Source organism: Artibeus jamaicensis, unplaced genomic scaffold (genome assembly GCF_021234435.1).
Source record: "Artibeus jamaicensis isolate MK-2021 breed Jamaican fruit bat unplaced genomic scaffold, CSHL_Jam_final contig_3176, whole genome shotgun sequence".
NCBI classification, from domain to species: Eukaryota; Metazoa; Chordata; class Mammalia; order Chiroptera; family Phyllostomidae; genus Artibeus; species Artibeus jamaicensis.
In genome coordinates this window covers 3,509,630-3,532,162 of record NW_026521740.1, presented here as the reverse complement: position 1 = coordinate 3,532,162, position 22,533 = coordinate 3,509,630, and the positions used below count along the sequence as shown (strand labels likewise).

General features: G+C 40.2%; 1 protein-coding gene across 4 annotated transcripts in view; it reads right to left on the bottom strand.

Annotated features, from left to right (window-relative positions):
* PHACTR2 (phosphatase and actin regulator 2) overlaps positions 1-22,533 on the bottom strand; it is a 217,621-nt gene that overhangs the window by 4,842 nt on the left and 190,246 nt on the right. For 2 of the 4 annotated variants that reach the window (XM_053663428.1, XM_037144938.2), the window contains exons 9-12: positions 22,086-22,141; positions 17,177-17,238; positions 14,382-14,519; positions 11,079-11,155 (exon numbers count right to left, since the gene is read on the bottom strand). In XM_053663428.1, coding sequence (XP_053519403.1) covers positions 11,079-11,155; positions 14,382-14,519; positions 17,177-17,238; positions 22,086-22,141 — 333 coding nt within the window. Of the gene's footprint in view, positions 1-11,074; positions 11,156-14,381; positions 14,520-17,176; positions 17,239-22,085; positions 22,142-22,533 lie in introns of those variants that run through there. The other 2 variants (XM_053663427.1, XM_053663429.1) reach the window with 1 other exon arrangement.

Below are 22,533 nucleotides of genomic sequence, written 5' to 3'. Positions count from 1 at the left end.
GTTAGCAAAGAGTCACTATTTCATTAGTTTCAGCCTCTCGTCACATCCTGCTAAGGACTCCAAGTCTACTTTCTACACCTGAATTGCCAACTGTCTGCTGGGATTTCCTTCCAAATGTTCTACAAGCATGTCCACAACCACGCAGATGATCTTTTCTTGTAAAACTGCCATTACACTTTCTATCTTGCTAAATGTTCTACTTTTTCACGTGCTTTTAGTTTAAAACCTCATATTTGCAACTCATACCTCTCCTTCACCTCCTATTTCCCATGAATCATCTAATTCTGCCTCTGTTGCCTGCCTGTGAATTCACTGAAGCCCTCACGACCTTCTGCTGGCACACTCGAACAGCACGCCAGGTAGCTAGTTGGCTTCATATTCCTCCATGCAAGTTCCCGAATGTTCCTTGTGATTTTGCAGACTGTGTTTTGAACATGCTGTTCCCTAACAGTGCAATCCCCTCCCTTCATTTTTCATCAGTGTTTTCACATTCAAGAGCAAGGTGAAAAGCCATTTTCTCCATAAGGCCTTATCTGATCTGCCTCTTCAGCCTGTTGCTGTGAGTACACATTTATGTAACTCTATTAAACATTTTGTTTGTCTTATATAATCTAATGTGCACCTGCACCAGTAAACCAGGCTCCTCACTCATTTCCCTGTCCAGACCCATAGATTTGGAAATAAAATTTACGCTTCACAGGGTCGCTGGAATTATCATAAATATTCATCTGATTATTCTTATTCTTTGTTAATATCATTTACTGTTCTCCATTTCCTACAAAGTAATATTTAAATTTCTTAGAGTAGCAATTGAGGTCTTTCAGGATGTGGCCCGCCTTTCTGGATAACCAAAGTTTATTTATAAAAAAACAAGTTTACTTATTTAAAAAGTGTGTATTTATTCTTACATGTTTCAACTTCAGTCACTTTCCAAGTGCTCTCCATCTGACACAATACACCTATTGAGATGGTTTTTCCACTGCTCAATACAGTTTTGAACTAGTTGATTCTGATGCCTTTTAATGTTCCTGCCATTTATGTTTCCCTCTTCCACATCACCAAAATGTTTTCCTTTGAGGACTTTCTTCATCTGGCGAAACAAAAAAGTCGCTTGGGGCAAGACTGGGTATTGAATAGAGAGGGTGGGGCATAGGTTATGCCATTTTTGGTCAAAAACTGCTCAACACTTGGTGAGATGAGGGTAGGTGCACTCATAAGTCACCCATTATTAAATGGGCAAATGCGTTGAAAGAATCTTTGAAAAAATTCACTAAGGCTGAACACAGCCTCTCACAACAATGCCCGCCGGTACACTGACACAGATGGATTCCTAGAACACTCATGCAACAGGAAAAACCTGTATGTATTACACAGGTCCTGCTTTTCAGAAGATAATTCTTTTTTGGGGGGTCCCCCTTTGTGCCTCCATCACTACTCCCAAAATACAGTAAGTCCCAAATGCCCTCCAATTTTGTGCTTATGCATAAGAATAGGTGAAATAAGACCTGCCATAAAGTGATAGTTGGAGAAGCTGCATGATAGATGCATAGGGCTTCTTATACTACTTTTGCATGTTTAACTTTCCAAAAGACAAAATAAAAATAAGATATTCCAAGGTTTTCGAAATGTATTGTGACTAAAGCAGAAATGTGTCCACTCTGAGTCCCATTCTTAACTCTATCACAACCATAACCTTGGGCAGGTGTGTGAACTTGGATGCTCTGCGTTTGTTAAACAGAGACAATAGTAATGTTTCAGTCTTCGGGGTCTTCTTTTTACCCTCTGATCATGCAAAAGTCTTTCCCAGGCCCTTTGCCCTAGCTCTTCCCTTTACCTTAGTTGACCTGCTTTAGAGGTGGAATGTTTTTTTTCTCTCCCAAGAGTGCTGGGGGCTCCCTCTTGTCACTTAAATCACAAAATATCTTTTACTTCCTCAGACACCCCTTTCCTCGCCATCCTGTCTAGACCGACCCATGTCCCTCCCACAGCATCATGTCACATTTTCTTCACTGTACCTAATATAGTCTGACATTATATTTGTTTGTTTGTTTGCTTGTTAATGGTTTGTCTAGGATCCTCATTAGAGAATAACCACGTGAGAGCAAGGAGCTGAGAGCAAGGACCTTACCTGACTCGTTCTAAATTCCCAGGGTCCAGAACAGTGTGGCTCACTCTATGTGCTCAATGAATGCTTGTCGAAGGCATAAACAACTGAATACATATATACAGGGGTACTTAGAAAGGTATTGATAACTCTTTGTATAACTCATTCTCTATAACTGTAGAATCCAATTATGAGGCCCCTACAATTAATTATAATTAAATGTATGCTAATCTATGAAAACCCATCTAACAGGACATTGTGTCATGTGAATTTCTGGGAAGTCGACCATAATCTGGGGAAAACCATAAAAACTCTATAAAAGTATTACAAAAAAATAATTGAAAACCTCTTAAAACAAACTTCTTATATAAAGTGTGATAGGTGAAAAATAATTATAATGATAGCAAATATTGACTAATGTTTACTATGTGCCTACAAAAAGTTACATATCAATAAAATATATATCCTATTTGAATCCTGAAAACAATCCTATAAGGTAGGTATTCCTGTATCCCCTTCGTACAGATGTGGAAACTGAGGCACCAGGATTCTAAGGCACGGGCCTGAGGCACAGAGCTGGTAAGTGGAGAGGCCAGGCTCCAGATTCTGTACCTGCACTAGTCAGTAAGATCAAAACATGCCTTCATCCATTCTTTCTTTTTTTTTTTTAGTGTTTTTTTAATATATATATATATTTACAAATTTTATTTATCTTTAGAGGGGAAGGGAAGGAGAGAGGGAGAGAAACATCAATGTATGGTTGCCTTTCGTGCGTCCCCTGCTGGGAACTGGCCTTCAGGGAACCGGCCTGCAACCCAGGCATGTGCCCTGACTGGGAATCGAACCGCGATTGTCTGGTTCGCAGGCCCGTGCTCAATCCACTGAGCTACACCAGCCAGGGCTCCATTCTTTCATTCAAAGGTTTTGTGTGTATGTGTGCCCTGTGGGCGTCATGGAATAGAAAAGGTGATGAGTTGAATTTCTATCTGTTGGTCGGTTTTGATCCATTCTGAGGAGAGAAAAGTCCTATTCCACATCCTCTAGCTACATTTTGATTGCTACAGCTGTCTCAAAGGCATCTCTCTTTTGTCGCATGGACAACTAGATGAGAAAGGGCCCAGCACAAACTTGTTGCAATTACTAGAAAAGCAAGTCCCATTTGATGCCCATTTGAAACCAGCAGCTTCGCCTCCACGCCGGAAACAGAAGCACTGCCCCCAGCACGTGCAGGAGCAGGTCCCCGGGCACTGTCAGTGACGACCAGCACACAGCCCTGCGGCCCCTGCACCCCACGAGCTACAACGGGCTTCCCTCTCAGGGTCAGCTTTCCAGGAACCACACTCATGTGGTTCAGCAACTGCTTTAGCCCTGGGCTTATACACCAAAGGCTCCAGTGTCCTAATCTTCATTTGGTTCTGGATTCAAAGGACGTGTTTGGGGAAACATGGCGTGAGAGGTTTTCTCTTCCCATTGATAACGTCTGTGGGGCAAGGGAGGTAAATTAAAAACTGAGTTGGGCCCTGGCTGGTGTAGCTCAGTGGATTGAGCACGGGCCTGCGAACCAGACAATCGCGGTTCGATTCCCAGTCAGGGCACATGCCAGGGTTGCAGGCAGGTTCCCTGCAGGCCAGTTCCCAGCAGGGGACGCACGAAAGGCAACCATACATTGATGTTTCTCTCCCTCTTTCCTTCCCTTCCCCTCTAAAGATAAGTAAATAAAATCTTAAAAAAAAAACAAAACAAAACAAAAAACTGAGTTGGGGAACAAAGTGAGTAGTCAGTAGACCAGAAGAGGTTTAGAGCCTTCTAAAGTCCAGCATTTTTCTGGAAAGTGTCCTGTAAAAACATTTCTAAAAATTGGCAGGATGCTATAAGATTTTTGGTTTTGTTTTTTTTTTCTGCAGACACAATTTGCCTGTGGACACCATTAGAGAGTGAGCTCCACGGTCTGGATTGCACAGAAGGTCACAGGCCACTGGTGTCACTTTAAGGGCTGGCTAAACAGGCGAGGGAGGTGACCAGAGAACAGTGTGATGGCAATAATATGCTGAGAAAGTCGGGGATCAGAACTGTACCCTCTCTTCATGTGGGCTGCCAAGATCTAGTAAAAAAAACTTATATATTTTCTCACAGCATCCAATCAGAATAGGACATTTCTATAGTCTGTTTCAATTGGGCATTGTATCTTCAAATTCAGCTCTAAAACTACGTTAGAGGTATGGAAAATGCACATTGTTTTTAAGTTGGCTAACTTGGTAGTTTGCTTTCATTTTGAAAATAAGAGCTTTAGCTTCACCTCCTGAGAAATGTGCCTGCGTGACAGAATGACAGTTTTGGCTTCAGGCTTCAAGTTGATGGGGCAGTGAATACATTTACTGTGCCCTGAGGATACTTAAGTTTTTCCAGCTGCTCTTTCCCCCTCAGAACTTTCCAGAGACTCAAATGTGAAGTTATCTATATTTCCTTTTTCTTGTTAAAACTGCAATACATTTTTCTAACTTCCATACTGTTGAGAGGGAAGAAATGGGGGGAGGGGGAAGCTATTTTTAAGTCATGGGATTAAGGTAAAAAAATTCTTTCCATAAAAACATTTTATTTTCATGTGGTTCTTCCATAATTTATTTTAAAAAATGTACTCCCGTAAATTCATTCAGATAATACAAAATATTAAATTTGTCACAGATGTAAAATATGAACTTTCCTCCACTTGCCGATTTGTTATGTACAGAAATGCAGAATATTTCCCTTCCCCTTTATTTAAAAGGGGTTGACTGTCCCGGCGTGTACACTGGGGTAAACAAATATGGAAGTTCTCCTCAACCACTGCTCTGTGCTCTGCCCGAGAAAACAGACCACAGGGCGGGTAGGATTTTGTTATTTTGAATGCCGAGCTATGGTTTTAGCTCTGGTGGTTAAAGCAGCAGTTGGCAACTTGTTAATTTTCTGTCCAGGCGGCAAGCAAATGGAGCGTCCACAAAAGAAAGTACCTCTGCAGAGGACCCTTAATTTTTATTTTGGTCCTGTGTATAGTTTCTGCCAGGTCACATTTTGTTAAGCATATCTAGAAGCTGAATGTGTGGTTTATGTTATCAGTAAATCTGCGTAAGATGGTAATACTGCAAGATAGAATAGAAAGAGACAACAGCTTTAAAAACACATACACAGACACACACACACACACACACACACACACACACACACGTCTCAACACAATTACATTAAGAAAATCTGAAAAGCAGCCCTGACTGGTGTGGCATGGCGGGTTGGACATCATCCCACAAAAAGTAAAAGGTCCCTGTTTGATCCCAGGTCAGGGCACATGCTGGGTTGTGGGTTTGGTCCTGGTTGGGGGACATGTGAGAGGCGACGATTAAAGTTTCTCTCTCACATAGACGTTTCTCAACCTCCCTTTGTTCCTCCCTTCCCCTCTCTCTAAAAATAAATGCATAAAATATTTTAAAACGAAAATTTGAAAGTAAGAAAAGAGAAAAAAAATAACCTTACTCTGTAACAAACCATTATTAAGACACAGGCAGCAAACACAAGGCCCGCGGTGGAATCCGACCCTCCACCTTGTTTTATCCTGCCCGACACCTTGTTTCTACTCGGTAGCAGTGCCCAGCTCCCTGCCCCTAGTGAAGGGGTAGTTACATTTCTACAGTCCTAAAGTTACATTCGGAGCTTCGAAGGCAACCGTGAGGCTGGTGTGGCCCCGGCGAAAATGAGTTTGACACCCCTGCACTAAGAGTTTTTGATGGTTTTTCTATGCATTCTATTTTTTTCTATGCATCTGAATTTTAAATAAAATATACCATTGCTACACTTGCTCTTAGTATCTTGATTTTTCCACTTGACATTATGCCAATAACCCCTTGAGGCCCATTTTCATTGTAAGACACCAATTCAACGATCCTTTCATAATATCCCTTAATGTAAGTACTACACTGCACACTCTAAAAAAGTTCTCATTTACAAAATGTAAACTTTAAAAATATAATACTCCCTTGATTATAAATCTGATACACATGGACAAAACAAAAATTGAAGAACAGAATTTCCAGAAGAAAAATACATTTACTGATAATCTTAATACTCAACTGTAACCACTTTACAATTGTGTTTTTAAATAAAATTTGACCTTTCAAACAATTTGCCTGTCTTGTTTAGAGAATTATTTTAAATTGCAGAAATTCCATTTACTATGGAATGGGAAGTGGCTTTTCTTTGGCCACGTCTTTGGTGATCTCCTTCCAGAACGCAATGGCCTTTCAAATGGTCCTTGAGATTTTGAACTACAGTGCATGTAGGCCGCTGTTGAGAGGAGAAAATACAGGATGTGGCCAGATAAGCAACAAGTGTCCTAAGGGCCAAGGTTAAGGCTTGGTACCTAGCAGGACCCAGAACGAATTCTGGCAGGGCCCACTTGTCCTCACCCTGGTACATGGCCCTAGAATGCATTCCCTCTGCAGACAAACGGTCTGCAAAATACTGGGAGAAACCTGGGGAATTAGATGAAAGAGTAGATCACTATAATTCTTCACCACTACAGATCAAACATGTCCCAGAATGTACTCCATGGTGGGGTTTCAGAGGTGTTTTGTTGGTATACCAATAGCAAAAGTGTCACAAGTATTAGCACCAGCACATTATTCAAGAAAAGTCATCATGATGAAATTCACACTTACAAAAACAGTAGGGAATAGATCCTTTATTTTTCTTTTAAGTGTTGTTTTTTAATTAGGTAATAAATTCTTATGTTCCAAAAATTCAAAAGGTTCAGCCCTGGCAGGTGTAGCTCAGTGGATTGAGCACAGGCCTGTGAAGCAAAGGGTCGCTGGTTCGATTCCCAGTCAGGGCACATGCCTGGATTGCAGGCCAGGTCCCTAGTAGGGGACACGTGAGAGGCTGCCACACATTGATGTTTCTCTCCCTCTCTTTCTCCTTCCCTTCCCCTCTCTCTAAAAATAAATAAATATTTTTTTTTAATTTCAAAAGGTTCAAAGGGTGAGTAGTAAAAAGAATCCCTTCCATGCTCGCTCCTAGTCACCCAATTCCCTTTCCAGCAGCAACCAAAGTCATCAGCTTTTTGTGTCTCTATGCAGAGATACCGAAGCAAATGAAGCTGTATGTGGGAATGGATCCTTCCAGTGCTGACTGACAGATACATCAATGTAGAATATCTCCGGATAAATAGATGCCATGGAAGGGGGAGCAGGACCGTCTCAACACTTTTAACATGCCCAGATGCCCAGAGAGTTAACAGATTTAGGTATAAAGAAAGGCTTGCTTGATGTGAGGAGGTAATGTCTGACGTTAATAAGAAGAGCTAATAAGTGAGCTGTTCTGTATCTGCGCTGCACTTAAGAGGCTAGGTAATGATCAACAGCATGTTTATTCTCTCCACAGGTGACTGGTGCTGAGAGTACCACTCTCTTCTACACGGGCAATTTTCTAAATGTAAAACATGATCGTATTCCTGTAGTAGTTGAATTAGACACAGCGGTGTGGACCAAAACACTTCCTCTTAAAAGACACACTGAGAAAAAGGGGTGGGGGGAGGTAGGAGAGGGTAAAGGGAGATCAGCGGTGACGGACGGGGACGTGACTTGGGGTGGTGAACGCAGCACCAGACACAGGTGACGTGCTGCAGGACTGTGGCCCTGAAGCTCGTACACTTATATCGATCCACATCGGCACAATAAATGCAGTAAAAAATACATAGGGAATGCTGAAAACAATTTGAAAACCATAAGCATGCTATTTATAAGTTTCAAAGCCAAAATATTTCTGCACTGAAAAACAAGTTTAATGACATAATATAATTGAATGGAAAAACAGCAGCAGACATTTGCTTTACTGCCAAGGTTTAAGAATCCTTAAGCGAGCCATCTTTATCTTAGCGATATGAATATTTAATTTTTCCTTATCTGGAAAGACATTTGAAATAGTGTTAATCAATATGTTTTTTGGAAAACTTTTAAAGCTTATCTGTGATATCAGCTATTACCAACAAAAAAAGTCTATGGTTTTCTTTTGAAATTCAGCTCATTCCTATTGGCATCTATTAGTATTTACTCAAACAATGAAGATATTAGTAGACTATTTTATGGAACACAAGAGGCATACTCTAAAAGTCTGTATATGAGTAAATACAGAAGAACAGCCAACAGAATTTTCAAGGTGAGAAAATACGCCACCAGATATACGAATATACTACACACTTATTCTGATTAAACAGTGTGACACCGTGCAAGGGTAGACAACAGCTCACTAGAGCAATCTCCAGAATCTGAAAACTGACTTGTGTGTGCATGAAAAGAAGAATTTCTCATCGAGGGGGAGATAAGTGGCAGTGGAACAATTGACTATTGATTTAGAACAAAGCAAAGTTAGTTTACGCCTTTGAATTACACACCCAGATCAATGCCCAATGGATAAGAGATCTAAGTGGAAAGAAAAAGCATGTGTCAAAATTAAAGGCAATATTTTTATAATCTTGGCTTTCCTCCATAGGACACAAGACAATGAATTAAAAAATTACAATACAGTTGAATTTAAATGTGCAAACATTTAAACAAAAGGCCATAAGCATTAAGATGCTCACACTAAACTGGGGGCAAGTATTGTGATATGCAGTAAAGGACAGATACCCGCAATGCGTGACTTTTCACGAATCCAGAAGAAAAAGATAAACGACCCAGAAGAAAACTGATCACAACACATCAAAGAATAAAAATAAATATAAAGATATGTAAAGATGTCTGACTTTAGAGCAATCAGTGAAATGGGGTATTAATGTTCATTCTTTACAGACCCCTGATGGCCATCATCGCTCCCAAATGCTGGTGAAGGTGAAGAGACCAGGCACATTTGTCAACTTGAGTCACAGAGGAGTATCTTTCAAAACGTAAAAAATATACCCAGTGACCTAGCAAATCTACTTACGGGACTAATACAGAAATACTGGTGCCCCCAGATACATTTATAAAGAAAGTCAAGGCCGCATTGTTCCACTAACGAAAAACCGAAAATTTTCATCATCGTCTATCAAGAGAACGAACTGCTCAATAAGATATGACATATATTATCTATGACATACCACTGAGTCATGAGTGAGACATACACTATACGGAAGGATTCCCCAGAGGCTGTTTTGTGTGTGGCTGAGAAGGCAGATCCACATGCAGATGAGTACACACACACAGGTTTGTAAATACCCAGAAAACCCAGAAAAGATGTCTAGAAGGAGCTACGCTGAAATCTCACCAGTGGTTACTGCTGAGAATGGGAACAAATTGGGGAAGGAGGGAAGGGAGTTTTCATTTTTACTTGATAAAGTTTTTCCACTGTTCAAATGTTTATTTAGACTACATTACTTGTTCTTATTAAAAATAAATATCTAAAAAAGAAATGACCTTCAATTCCCCTGGCATCCTGTTTTCTTTCTACTTGTTTATCATGTACAACCGAAGAGAAAGAACCTCTTTTGGTATAAATGCTTTCTTTTTTTTCCTCCCATAAAATGAGGACTTCCACAAGAAGGCATGTTAAAAGTTTAATTATTTTTTATTGTGATGTATTTTTTATATAATGCCATGAAATAAAATGAGGTGACCAAATACTATAATTTCTAGGAAAGCTACAAAAACTGGGTCGATGCTGTCACTACATCTCAGGGATCAGGACTCAATGACACAAAAACATGCCATTTTCCCAGTTGCCTGGAGGTCCCAGCTGGCTCAGTATCACCATAAATATTCGGCCACCTTATTATGATCAACTTTCCTAGAGCAGTGTGACCACAGGTGTCAGATATTAGCATGAACTTTCCCTGACCCCAGAAGTGGAAGGGAGAAAAGGAGAGGACGCAGGTTTGGCTTGGTGTTGACCTGTGAGGGGTTTGTGTGTAGATTATCATAGGATGAAGCCTTCAAATAGAGAAAAGTCCTATACGTTCAGGATGTCTGAAAGTCCTATATGCATTCACACACACACACACACACACACACACACACACACACACACACACACACAATACTATTAGAGAAAACAAAAGAGGTGTCACTAAAAGAAAGCAGGGTTTCTTCTGCATACCTGGCATTATAGTTACAGGAGCCATATCTATGGAGCAGGCAGGCCCCATGCACCTCAGGGAGGAGGTTTGCTATGAAACCCTCCTTCCATCACATCACGTGCTCCTTGGCATGGAACACCACCATCAGCAGGAGCCAGGGCAGAAACAGCAGCACCATGATGTACGGCTGCCCTCCAGAGGCTGTTTCCAGCCTAGGGGATCAGTACACGTTTCCAGAAAGAATTCTTCATGTGATTGTCTGTCCTGGCATGCACTTTAACACCTCAATTTTTAAAGATTTGATTGGCATGCACGTTTTTAGGAGCATACCTGCTATATAAAACAAAGCATGTAAACCTGTGAGAGAGACACACGGAGCCCCTGTGAATTGCGGGGGTCGGACCACACGATCACTCAGGACCTATTCAACTAATGGTGCTGGGAGGAAAATGGTAGGATTATCGTGAGCTTCTGTGGCGCCCATACACACTGGGTTCCTGCTTTAAGTTATTGTACATATTCTGAAGGTTGAGTTTCTATCTCGAGTTACGTCTACTATGAGTCCAAAGCAGACATGGATGTGTCCAACCCGCCCTCACCAGCATCTGCTCTGGGCATAAAACTTTCACTGAGTCTCTTCAAACGCAGAGTCAGGGCTACTGGCACTTGTCTTCAGGCCCAAAAAATAAACCCCAAAAGAACCCAAAATGTAGCTCTTTAGAATGATTCAGAGGTCTTCGAAAAACAATAAAACAACTTAATTTTAGAAATGTTCATTAGATGGTGTTATGCTAAACTAAATTTTTAAATTAAAAAAATTAATTGTGGCAAAATACATGTGACATAAAATTTACCATCATAATCACTGTTGATATGTTAAACTGAATTTTGTCTGCCTACCTTGTAAACTGTCGACTTTCTTCATGAACTTCCATTTCTGTGCTTTTAAATTCATTTAGTTCTTTCCTTATTGCTGCCTAAACAGGAGAAAAGTAGATAAACAGAATTGTTACGTAGGTCACATATTTCCCTGGCATATACTGCCTCAGCAATGTGGGGGGTTCCTAATTTCTACTAGGTAAAGGTGTGATGGATGTCACGTCATGCTAACTAAAACCAGCATGGATTTCTTTCAAGTGTCATTGACCAGGCGGAGGAAGGGCGCTTTCCCTAAACTCACCCTGGGGTCTGATCTATGGGTTACACGCATCCCCCACCCTCGATGACCACAAGGACAGTGCAGGTCACGAGGCTGTCTGAGAAACAATATCGTTTCCCTATGAAAGTTCTGCATTTCATACCACGCATGGGGACATGGGTCTGGTCAGAGCTGCCACGGAGCTATGAAGAAGGAAGCTTCCATTTATTCTTTAATACTGAAAGTTAAGACCACTTCAGCACAGCACTTAGAAGCTCCTCCAATGAAACAGAACGTTATTACCACTGACTAACGAACACAATCCAGGCCACCTGAAAGGTGGGGTTTAAAGAGATGCTTGAGTTCTTCAGGTTGCAAAGCTGAGAGACTCACCAAAATATCCACATTAGTTATCTACTGACCATGGTGGCTGGATCACAAATGGGTTTTGCTTTCACCTTTGTGCTTCTCTTTACATCCTACCTTTTCTACAGAGTGGTGCCCTCGTGTAAATGTATATTTATTAATAAAAACAGCTTCATGATGTCGTTGGAAAAATGGACTCTTCAGCCTCAACACAGAATGAGTTTACAAACCACAGAGAATTACTTTGCTGACAGAAGAAAATAGTCTACTCTGTGGTGGGAAAAGGCGGCCTCTCTCTGGCCTTCTCCTGTGACCGGCACTCTGCAATACACGTTTTTCTCCCAGTGCCCCTTCCAGTGTGACAGCTGAATTGTGTTGTCGCAGCCTGCCTTGTGTCCTCAAACACATTCCTCAGCCCTTACAGTTTCTAAGGGGAGCTTGTGGTTGGGAGGTGAAGGAGGGGTGACTTTTTAAAAAACAATTTCTGCTACTGATTGTTGGAAGAGATGAAGCAAGCAGAGATATCTGTGGGCCTGAGTCCCCTGTGATGACACTGTGACTCTGGCTGCCCAAGTGAGATCAAGAGCAAGGATACTTTGGTTTAATCACTGAAAAGTTTGGTACCTAGAACCAGGAACCAAAGTAGTGAAGATGCTCCGTACTCCTTATCAATTCACATGTATCAAAAAGTCTTCCTTGAAATGAGGTATTTTAATACGGATGGTGGCAGAGAATCCCGTGTCTGTGTTCATTTAAAATTTGTCCTCTGCACGTTCACGTGTCAGTGGAAGAAGTGCAAAGGAGTCTGCTTGGCGTCAGAAGTCACAGGCTGTAGTCTAGCCTGCGCCTTCCATAGCAGTGTGACCCTCAGTGGTTACTGTACTCCAAACCTGTGGTCTCATCTGGAAAATGGGGGCGAGAATTCCTCACACTATTATGAGAATCAATTAAGAGCCTATTTGAAAGTGCCTTGTATGCTGTAAGTATTCAATAAAATGTCATTATTGTGATATTTTTAAAAAATGAGTTAAATTTTAGTTTGTGATTGTGAGGAGCAACTCTCATTTTCATCTATAGAGAGTCTACTCTGGGTAAGAAGATTAATGTCATTGAAGGACCACAAGGACAGATAAGGCAACGTCCTTATTCTGGATGGCAGGTTGGCTACCGATCTGAGAGTCTGGCAGAAATCAATGAAAGCATTCTTTGAGAATCAATTGCAATGTGGAAGCTACAAAAAGGGTACTGTAGAGTTTATTTTTAATTGTAAATTGTGTGCTACACACTCCTTATATTGACCACACAATTCACTTATGACCATACACCCAGACAGTCAGTTCAATATTTATGGGCATATCCCACGTGTGCATCTGCTGTGTGACCTTGCCATTCCTCATCAGGAGGCAGAGTTTCTCTCTCCAGCCCTGGATCTGGGTGAGACCTGTAACTGCTTTAACAACAGAGCACAGAGCAGAGGTGAGGCCGTGCCAGTCTGGGATACAGGCCTTCACTGGCCTAGCATCTCTCGTGTCCTCCTTCTTGCAAGCCAGCTGCCATAAAACGAATGTTTTACACCCTCAGGGAACCACAGTGTGAGAAACCCAAAGCTGAAGCAGAGGTGCTGGAGGGTGCCATGCCCTATGGATATACAAAGACACCAATAAGGAGCAACAAGGCCACGATGAGCAATTGGAGACGCCCTCTGGGAAGTGGATTCTGTAACCCTGGGCACCACCTTACTCGATGCCACATGGATCAGGAATGAACCGCTGAGCTGAGTCCTTCCTGAATTCCCACCTAAAACGGTTGTGAACAAAACGATGGCTGTTTTAAGTCACCAAATTATGCAGTGATTTGTCAAAAAGCAGTTGATAATCCGAAAACTACTTTAAGACTTTTCATCTCTCAAATGATGAAAACGGAGATCAAGTCACTTGCTAGATATTAAATGGGCATCAAGGGACAAAGACGAGGCTCATGCATCTTCTTTCCTACTTCAAGTCCTCCATTCGTTCGAAAACAATGAGCTTCAGAGCCTAATGCACACAGATAATTGCCTCAGGTCTCCCTGTTGTGTGTGCTAGTTTGTAGTTAGACACGATGAATCAGTTGCAGGCAATGAATGTGATGTGAAATTATAGGAACTGGTTGCTTGAAAAAACATATCTCAGCAAGTTGAGACTACAGCCAATTAGAGAAATGCAATACTCATTTTAAAAAGTTCACCGAAGAATGACCATAGCTTTACTCTAAGAGTTACTTCTTTATCTAAAGAGACTGCTATGAGGGGGAGAAACCTTTAATTAAGACCCTCTGTCTCAGTGAAACACATGTACAATAAACTTAACTCTCTTCTGTGCAAAGACGACCAGAGTTTAGGCCTAATTACTCTTCCTATTAGTGTGAATGGGACTGGTTTTGTTGAAAGATATGGGACAGAAAGACGTGGGTTGACGCAGTGGGACTGAAGCCCAACTGGTGCTGGGCTGGGCCAACAAAGTAACTGAGCTGAAACCAGGTATTTAGTTCTAATATTGAAACAAGGCAAGCCCCCGAAGACAGCCCTAGACCAAAATGTAGTATTTTCTGATGTTATGAGAGTTGAAGTTTTTCCTGAGACTCGGTTGAAAGAACCTCACTGACATTACTAAAACAATCATAACCAAGCAAGGTCATGGCTAAGCCACCGGAGTTCTTGCCTTGTCTGCGGGTGTCAACCTGGCCCAGGGCTTGTCAGCCCGGCGGTCGTAGTCGGGCGAGTCGGTGACTTCCACGTACTCGTTGAACCGGAGGATCCTTCGGGCCTGCAGCTCTGCTACGGTGGGTCTCAGGCTGAGCTGTGGGTGAGTGGGGACAAAGCGCAAGTTCAGTAAACAGTTAGTCTCGTGGTAGCAAGTTTTCTATGGAGAACTTCAAAGTTTTGGTTAAATAAGGTCACTTTCAAATATCAAAAGAAAGAAAAGAAAAAGGCAGCAGCATCTGGGGATTTTCTAATAAGAACTAGAAAGCAGCGTGCCCTAATTTTGGGACTATAAAAATCGTCATCGTTAGGTAGGTCACAGTCTTTGGCAACCGTCTGCATTACACTATTTTCTCCAACTTGCTTGGGGTTGTGACAGAGGCACCTGCCATCCTGACACAGGAAACAGGAAACAGGAAACAGGAAGGACATAGACACAACAAAATTGCGGACATGGGATGGCTGGTTTGGGGCCTGGATTACCAAGACAGAGCTCTGCAACTTGGAGACATGAGAAGAAAAATCCTGGTTCCTATTTTATTAAACCCGTATATTCAGAAATGCACCAAGTTATGGCACAAACATGGTCCAGGGAAGGGCCCACCTACAGGACCTCTGTCGTGAGAGACTATGCACCCAGGCCCAGACCTGACATTTACAAGATCTTGGCCACAAAAGCTGATTCGCAGGAATAAGGAGGGGGCATACCCTGGAGAACTGCACTCAGCAGGGTGCTTACTACTTAAAATCAGCTACAACTGTTATGATGACTCCAATAATGTGGATTCCTTCTGTGGTATTTGTCAAATTTGAATTTATTTGAATTTATTTTTCTATGGAATCTACCCAGCACTATGTGTATTTGCTTTTTTGTTTTGGTCTTTTCTCAAGCCCCCAAATAAGGCAGAGATTGTTTTGACACTAAAGAAACAAGGCCCCTTGGTCAACAGGCACCACCAACTCTGCTGTTGTGGTTAAAAACATCCCCTTCTCTGGGCCTTGGTTTCCTCTTGAGTAAAACCAGAGGCTGAACTCAGTCAATGCTCTAACTGTCAAGGCATCCAAAGACCTGCAGAAGGCTTGGGTCTGTACCTTGAGCCACTTGAGCTGAGATATGACAATTCAGTCCCCTTTAGGTTCATAAAGCCCTGGTATGCAATGGACAAAGGAAGGAATAATCTAAGTGGTTCTATTATGCTCTCGGTTACTGTCTCATCTATATCATTAGATTCTTACTGCCTCTCCAGGTCAGGTGTAGTTAAGGTAGTGGAAAAACCCTGCCTCTGGGGACTTCCCAGAAGCCAAGTGACCAATGGCCATGCAGGTCAGAGATTCTCCATCCAGTCCTTGCCCTTCAGGATCCTGTCAGTGACAGGGTAGCTCTTAGTGATATGGACTGTCCTATACCTATGACAGGGAGCTCTGGATAGCAGAGGCAGGTGGGGACAGGAGTTAAGGACAGGCTCTGCTGCCTCCTGGAAGGGCCCAGAGGCACGGAGAAGACTACATGCATGTCAGGGGTGAGCCTGGAGCAAGGAGAAGGGGCTACTTCTTATCTGTAGTTGGCACCTAATGACCGCTGAATGCTAAAAGAGCCATCTCTAGAAATTCAGTTGACAGTCTTTCTCAGCTGGAGAATTACTTGACATGTGGGGTATTAGAGGAAAAAAAAGAGATGGATAAAGGATCTTTTCCCCTAAAACTCAAAACCAAAACCTCTCAAAACACAATCTCTAACTTCTCCATGGGGATGGAGTGTTTCTTCAGCTGTCTTAGGATGCTTTTGCTAAGGCTTGCCAGCCGGCCCAGAGAGTTGTGGGAGAGGTCACACACTTCATTGCAGACGTCACGCTTTACTCATCCTGCCTTCTTCTGGGTGAAGGGGATAGCCAAACAATCACCAAACAAAGCTTCATAATGAAATAGAAGCTCCAAAAGTGCTTGATTTTTCCAGAGGCTATTACTATTTTAACACTTACAGGAAAAAGTGATAGCCCTGGCATTAGATTTATATTTTGATAAATGGTGAAAACAATTGCCCGAGGTAAGTCATTTGTTAATTTGAGTAGCACTGCAGTAGGAAGGCTGGATGATGAAATTCACTTAAAAAATTACTGTATTTTTCAGACTATAAGATGCATTTTTTACCACATTTTTTGCTTCAAAAAATTTCCCCCTATTTTCCTCCTCTAAAACCTAGGTGTGTCTGGGGTCTTCACCATAAGACACATGTAGGTTTTAGAGGAAGAAAGTGGGGGAAAATTTTTGAAGCAAAAACTGTGGTAAAAAGGTACATCTTATAGTCCAAAAAATATGGTACTCACCCAGCTCAGATATGGAATAGTGGCAAATCTTCAGTAATAACAAGATATTTATTCAATATTTCCAAGACTACATGGAGAATGTGAGCATTTTAAAAAACTAAACATTGAATTATTAATAATGATTATTGCTAAATGGATGAAGTTTGTGTGTCTTTTTGCACTTAAATTTTTTCACACAGATTACATGTTATTTTCCTAATGATTAAATGCACCTTAAAACTTTTGATCATTAACATCAAAATTAACATGCAATTATAAAGATAATCATATTGTATTCATTGCATTGACTTTAATTTCTATGATCAGTTAGTGGACGGACAGGAATAGTTATTCCTAAATATCAGATTTACCTGTAGAGAGCTGATTTGAATTTAAAAAGTGAAGGACATCTCAAAACACACACAATCATTAACGGTCATAGTTTCCTCACCTTTCTGCTGAGTCTGCGTTTAAGTTCCATTTTTGCTTCTTGTTCTTCTTCTTCATTCTTTTCTGTTTATTATTGAAAGGGGAGGCATGGAGACTTAGTTACTATAAATGACTTTATAATCAGAAAAGTAGATCAGGTCAAAAGTATTTGACTTTAACCGATGTTGATCAAACAAACCAACATTTTAAAAAACTTGTCAAAAGAATTTGCAGAAACATCATTAATTTATATATATATATATAAAATTGCATTAATTTATGTATACATATATAGTATTTTTTTTCTATACGACTGGTTTATTTACTAACTGTAACCCTTTTTGCTTCTTGATTCCTTGTTCTATTCTGACAAAACCACAAGAGTGCCTATATTCTGGTGAAAATCTTTCATTGCTGTTCATCTCATGGGCTTATAGTCACAGATCATCAGAATTCAGGTAAAAATTTGCTTCTGGATCTGGCCTTCACATGAAAATCTGAGACATATCAAAAGAGTGAATTAGAACCATGTGATGCATGTATGATTTGCTGATTTCCAATCAAATCCAACTAAAATGCTCAATTTGTCTGCTTTGGTTTCTATAGAAACAGAAAGTAGTCACTTCTTTGGACTCCACTTTTGAACCAAAATGTTCTGAGTGGGATTACAGGGTATATAGGTGGAGATGATTTATTTTCTTATGACTTTGACTGTCCAAAGTCTTCTCTTTTTCTAGTACTTTGCCAAGTAGTATAATTTGATGGCCAACTTAAATGAATGCTGTCCAACAGATAGGATTAAGAGAAAAATGTCCAGAACTTTTAAAGAAATAAACACCATTCAGGTTTTAATGGTTGCTTATTTGATGAACTACTCTCTGTCACTTGCTGTAGCTCATTTGTTCAATAAATGAAGACAGATTTTACTCATTGGGTTTTAGTACTTAAAAAAGATTATCTTTTAGAAAGTGCTCTTACAAATTCTATTAGAGAAAAAAAACTGTAAAAGCTCAACTGAAAGGGTGAACAAGAAATCTCCTCTCTGAAAAGATAATTATATTTATTTTAAAAATTCAAATAGACTTCTTACTACGAAAACTATTTTATTGTTAATAAACAATTAGCATTCAGTATTTGCAACATCTGTATTTGTTGGTTGAACACCCTAAATCTCCATTCGTTTTCCTTATCTTGACAGTGAAAAGTTTCTACATTCTTCTGAAATAATAATTTTAATTCATAAGAGAGAGAATGATTAGTCTGACTTTTTTAGACAAAGAGTGAACATCAACTGAAATCACCAGGCAAGACAAGAAACAACTAGGTAGTAGGCTTTTATTAAGTGTCTGTAAAGTGCCAAACAAATTTGATTATAATTCAGATTTCTTCCTATGAAAATACTGTGTGTACCCTTAAAAGGCATCCTCAGGGTCCAATAACTACGTTTGGTGGGTTGGATAAGACGTACGGACTGTGCAATCCAAACACCAAACTTACAGTTTATGTCATTCAAACAAGAGTTTTACAAGATCAGGCCTCCAATGATATTAATAATAAAAACACATAACTTTTGAAACATTTTAATCAATTATCCCTCTACAACGATTATGCTATATTTTTAAGGGTACTTTTCAAAGACAAAAAATTGGATTTCTAATATAATTGAAACAAATGCTCCAATTTTCACAAAATATGTACAGTGTCATATCTTTGAGTAGAATATTTTAAAAATTTGCCTTATTTAAGCCTATTACCTATCTATATGACAGCCAGTTAAGTTTTTTCTCAAAGGCCAGTTACAGTTATGGGAGTTAAATAAACATGATTTTACCATACGGGAATTCTTTTTAAACGTTAGGAGCTGACTTCCTTACATTTGCTATATTTGAAATTATGCTTCTAATGAAGTTAGAGGGAGAGGGTTAGAGGTGGGGGGAAGTCAAAGCGACTGTTCTGAATCTCATTCAACAGTTACTGTAAAATCTCCTAAAAAGAGTCAAGGTTAAACCTCAACTTAGTTTTAAAAAACTCCCCAAGGTTTTTTAATGTTTCTTCCTTTTTTGGGATTTATTAGAGGACTCATAATAAAGTAGGATGTAAACCTTTCTGGTTCCTTGACACAGGCTGGAGGAATATTCAGGAAGGAAGTGATGTGGCCCATTGACAAACCTCGCCCTCGGTGACTCTCACCAGGGAAGAGCAGGGTGGGCACTTCGGAACGGCCACAGGAAGCATTTGCCACAAATGCAGCAGCAATACAGGAGCTTTCACAGGGTGGGCACCCCAGGAAAGCTGCCTGGAGAGCGAGTGTTGCCCAGAGCATTTTGTGGATGAGCTAAAAGAACAAAGAAACCCACGGAAACACCAGCAACTGGAGTGTTATATTCTTGAGGCATCAGCTCAGATAAAATAGATTTTAAAAGGCCATTTTTGTAGGTTTTTCTTTTGTCTCTTTTACAAATGTTTCCGTGTGGGGTTTTTAGCTATGGACCTGCGACAGAGCAAGATGTGGTAAAGTAGATGTCAGTGGAAGAATAGAAATGATAGACAGATCAGTGTAAAATTCTTTCAACTTTTTTATATGATTAAAAAATTTCATATAAAATGTTATATGCATAACCCAATGGCCTAAATACATCTTTTCCCTAAGGAAGATACAGTTGGGATTACAATCACAGCTACATAGCTTGAGAGGGTTTTTATCTTTTATCCCCACCCTGAAAAAGGTACTCCACATATATATCACTTTTCCTGATAATATTAGCAAAAGTTGTCCTTTTGAGCACCAAAAGTTGCCTTCTATTTTAACAATTTCAAAGAACTGGTTCTAAAGTGTACTGCTAAATATAACTTTACATGTATTTTAAAATGCTAGATGGGCTAAAATAGAAAAGAAATAAATGAAATAGCTTGTGATACTGGGAATGATACTAAGACATAAAATTTGTCCTGTGTTGCCAATTAGAGTTTATCAGCATTAACTGTCATCTGACTTACATTTATTAAACTAGTGATGGACTTGAATTTGAGAACTACTGAACGTTTTACTCTGTGAATCTGTTCCCTAATTTGTCAAGAAAAGATGACCTAGTTATAGTAAATGTCCTTAAAAACCACACCATGTCACACAGACTTTTCCCCAAATCGACAGTCATACTGCTTTGGAACAAAAGCTGGCAATGAGACATACAAACAAACAGAAGAACTGAGAGGCAAGCAGGGGCAAAATAAAGTGTCCTAGCTGTGCTCTGGGCGACCTCCACCGGGTCTCTTTTCTGCTTCACTTGGCCATACAATATTATGTCAGGAGATCTTCAGCCAGTTATCGGCCTCTCCAGACTGCAAATGTGTCTTTTGTTTCCAGAAAAAGCATGCTTAAACAAACTAAAAAGGAAGTAAATAAGGGCTGAAGTTAAATCTGAAGTTGACTTTGGCATTTCACTCTTTTCCAAACCTCCAGGAAATGGCAGATAAAAGCCAACACAGCACTTAAGATCAATGTGCGATGAACTTCTAGATCCATGATACGGTTCCTTAAAAAACCAAACACCAGCGTGGTCTGGCGCTATTTGTCCCACGGGAGCAAGAAAAAATTACCCGGAATCCGCTTCTCCTTTTTGTCTAGGTATTGCGGCAGGCATCCAATAAAAATAATCTGGGTTTTAGGAGCTCCCGATCTGCATGTGAGCTTACCTAAAAGTTAATTCAAACATTTCCCGGGAACCTATTATCTGAGCCTTTTTGGTTTGCTTTTATTAATTAGATGTTGCTTCCATCATCTTTCAAAAAGCTAAAACATTTTCTTTCCTTTTCTAGCCCTGTCATTTTCCCTCTCCAAACTGGCTCTTGTATACATGGATGTTCACTTAAGTCCTTTCCTGCATTCTATCCCAGTTAGAGTCACACACAACCAGACCAAAAAATTCCAAGGAAAAAATCCCATACGCTCCAATTCCTCTCTTCAGTCCTTGCTGCTGAACTGTTTTAGTAATTGTAACTGGGGTATGACTATGCTATTAAAACCCTTCTCTCCCATCAGGCCTGGTTGAAGGAGATTTACTGCATGCCAGTGGCTCATTACTGCTGTGTTCCTACCCAGGGTTCTGCCCATGCCTGCTTTTTGATATTTCATACAACAAAAAGCTCTCTTGAAACTGGGTAATAGATAAAACTACAGTAGCCCAATTAAAAAATACTCATTCCTTAACTCTCTGTAGTTAGTAACCACATGGAGATACTACAGCACAAGGAGCTTTAACATAGGAACCTTAATAATTTAAATATCACTGGACTGTTGAGTGAGAAATCAAGTGAAACAAAATAGAGGAAAAGATCAAATGGGAAACTAAAGTTGGAAAATGAATGGAGAGCTCCATAAGGGCTGAGAAATTATAAACAACTCGAGGGAAATAGTTATCATAACAAAGGAAAATGAAATGGATTGAAATGAAATGGATTGAAAAATTGCTTTTACCATGATTCTGTTTTAAATTGAGTCATTTGTTAAACCTGGCAACAGATTCCATTATTATTAATAATACAGGAATGTTTGGTTCATTTCCTTGTGGAGTCTCTGGACTTTTCTTTGACATGTATTTGCAAGCTGACTATAGCATTTTCTTCTATTTAATAGTCAGGTGAAAGAATACATGGAATATGTTTCATCTATATTTCATCTTTCTTAAATACAATTGTCACAACTGTGACTCTGGTCTGGGGGATATCAGGCTCACAGCCATAAAATGAAATATAAACTTCAAGAAACTATTTTTAAAACTATGTAAATAATGACACATAAATGTGATATGAATGGGCCATTTCAATCATTGGTGAATAAATATACTAAGGTTTCCTACGGATAAATGGACTGTCTCTGGAAGAAGCTCGTTGATGGTCAGATGAGGAATCACTGCAGAGCACTGGATACTCACGTTTTAGGATATTTCTTTGCTCTAATTCTTCAGTTGTAGGCCTCTGGCTGAGTCTCCTGTGATGACAAAAAAGACATACTACAGGTTATGAACAAGACCCCCTTAGCAGAGACACAAAAGAAAATGACACACAAAGCTATATTTTTTCATTTGTTGGGAAACAAAAATCATTTTTTGCACTTACAAAAGTGTCCTTTCTGTTAATTTGGAGACTAGAGAGTGTGGCTGAGACTGTTAACTACCCCCATCACCCCTCTTCCTTTTAGACACAGAACCCCTGAGCTTTGGGGGTCGCTCTCGCCACCCCAACTCCCCCAGCTACAGCCTTCTGCCTCCTAAGCAGCGAGGTGTTGCTATATGGCCAAGTTCTTGCAATGGGATGTGAGCAGAAACGCTGTTTGTAGTTTCTACTTTTTGCCTTTAAAATGACTACTTTAAAATGACCCTT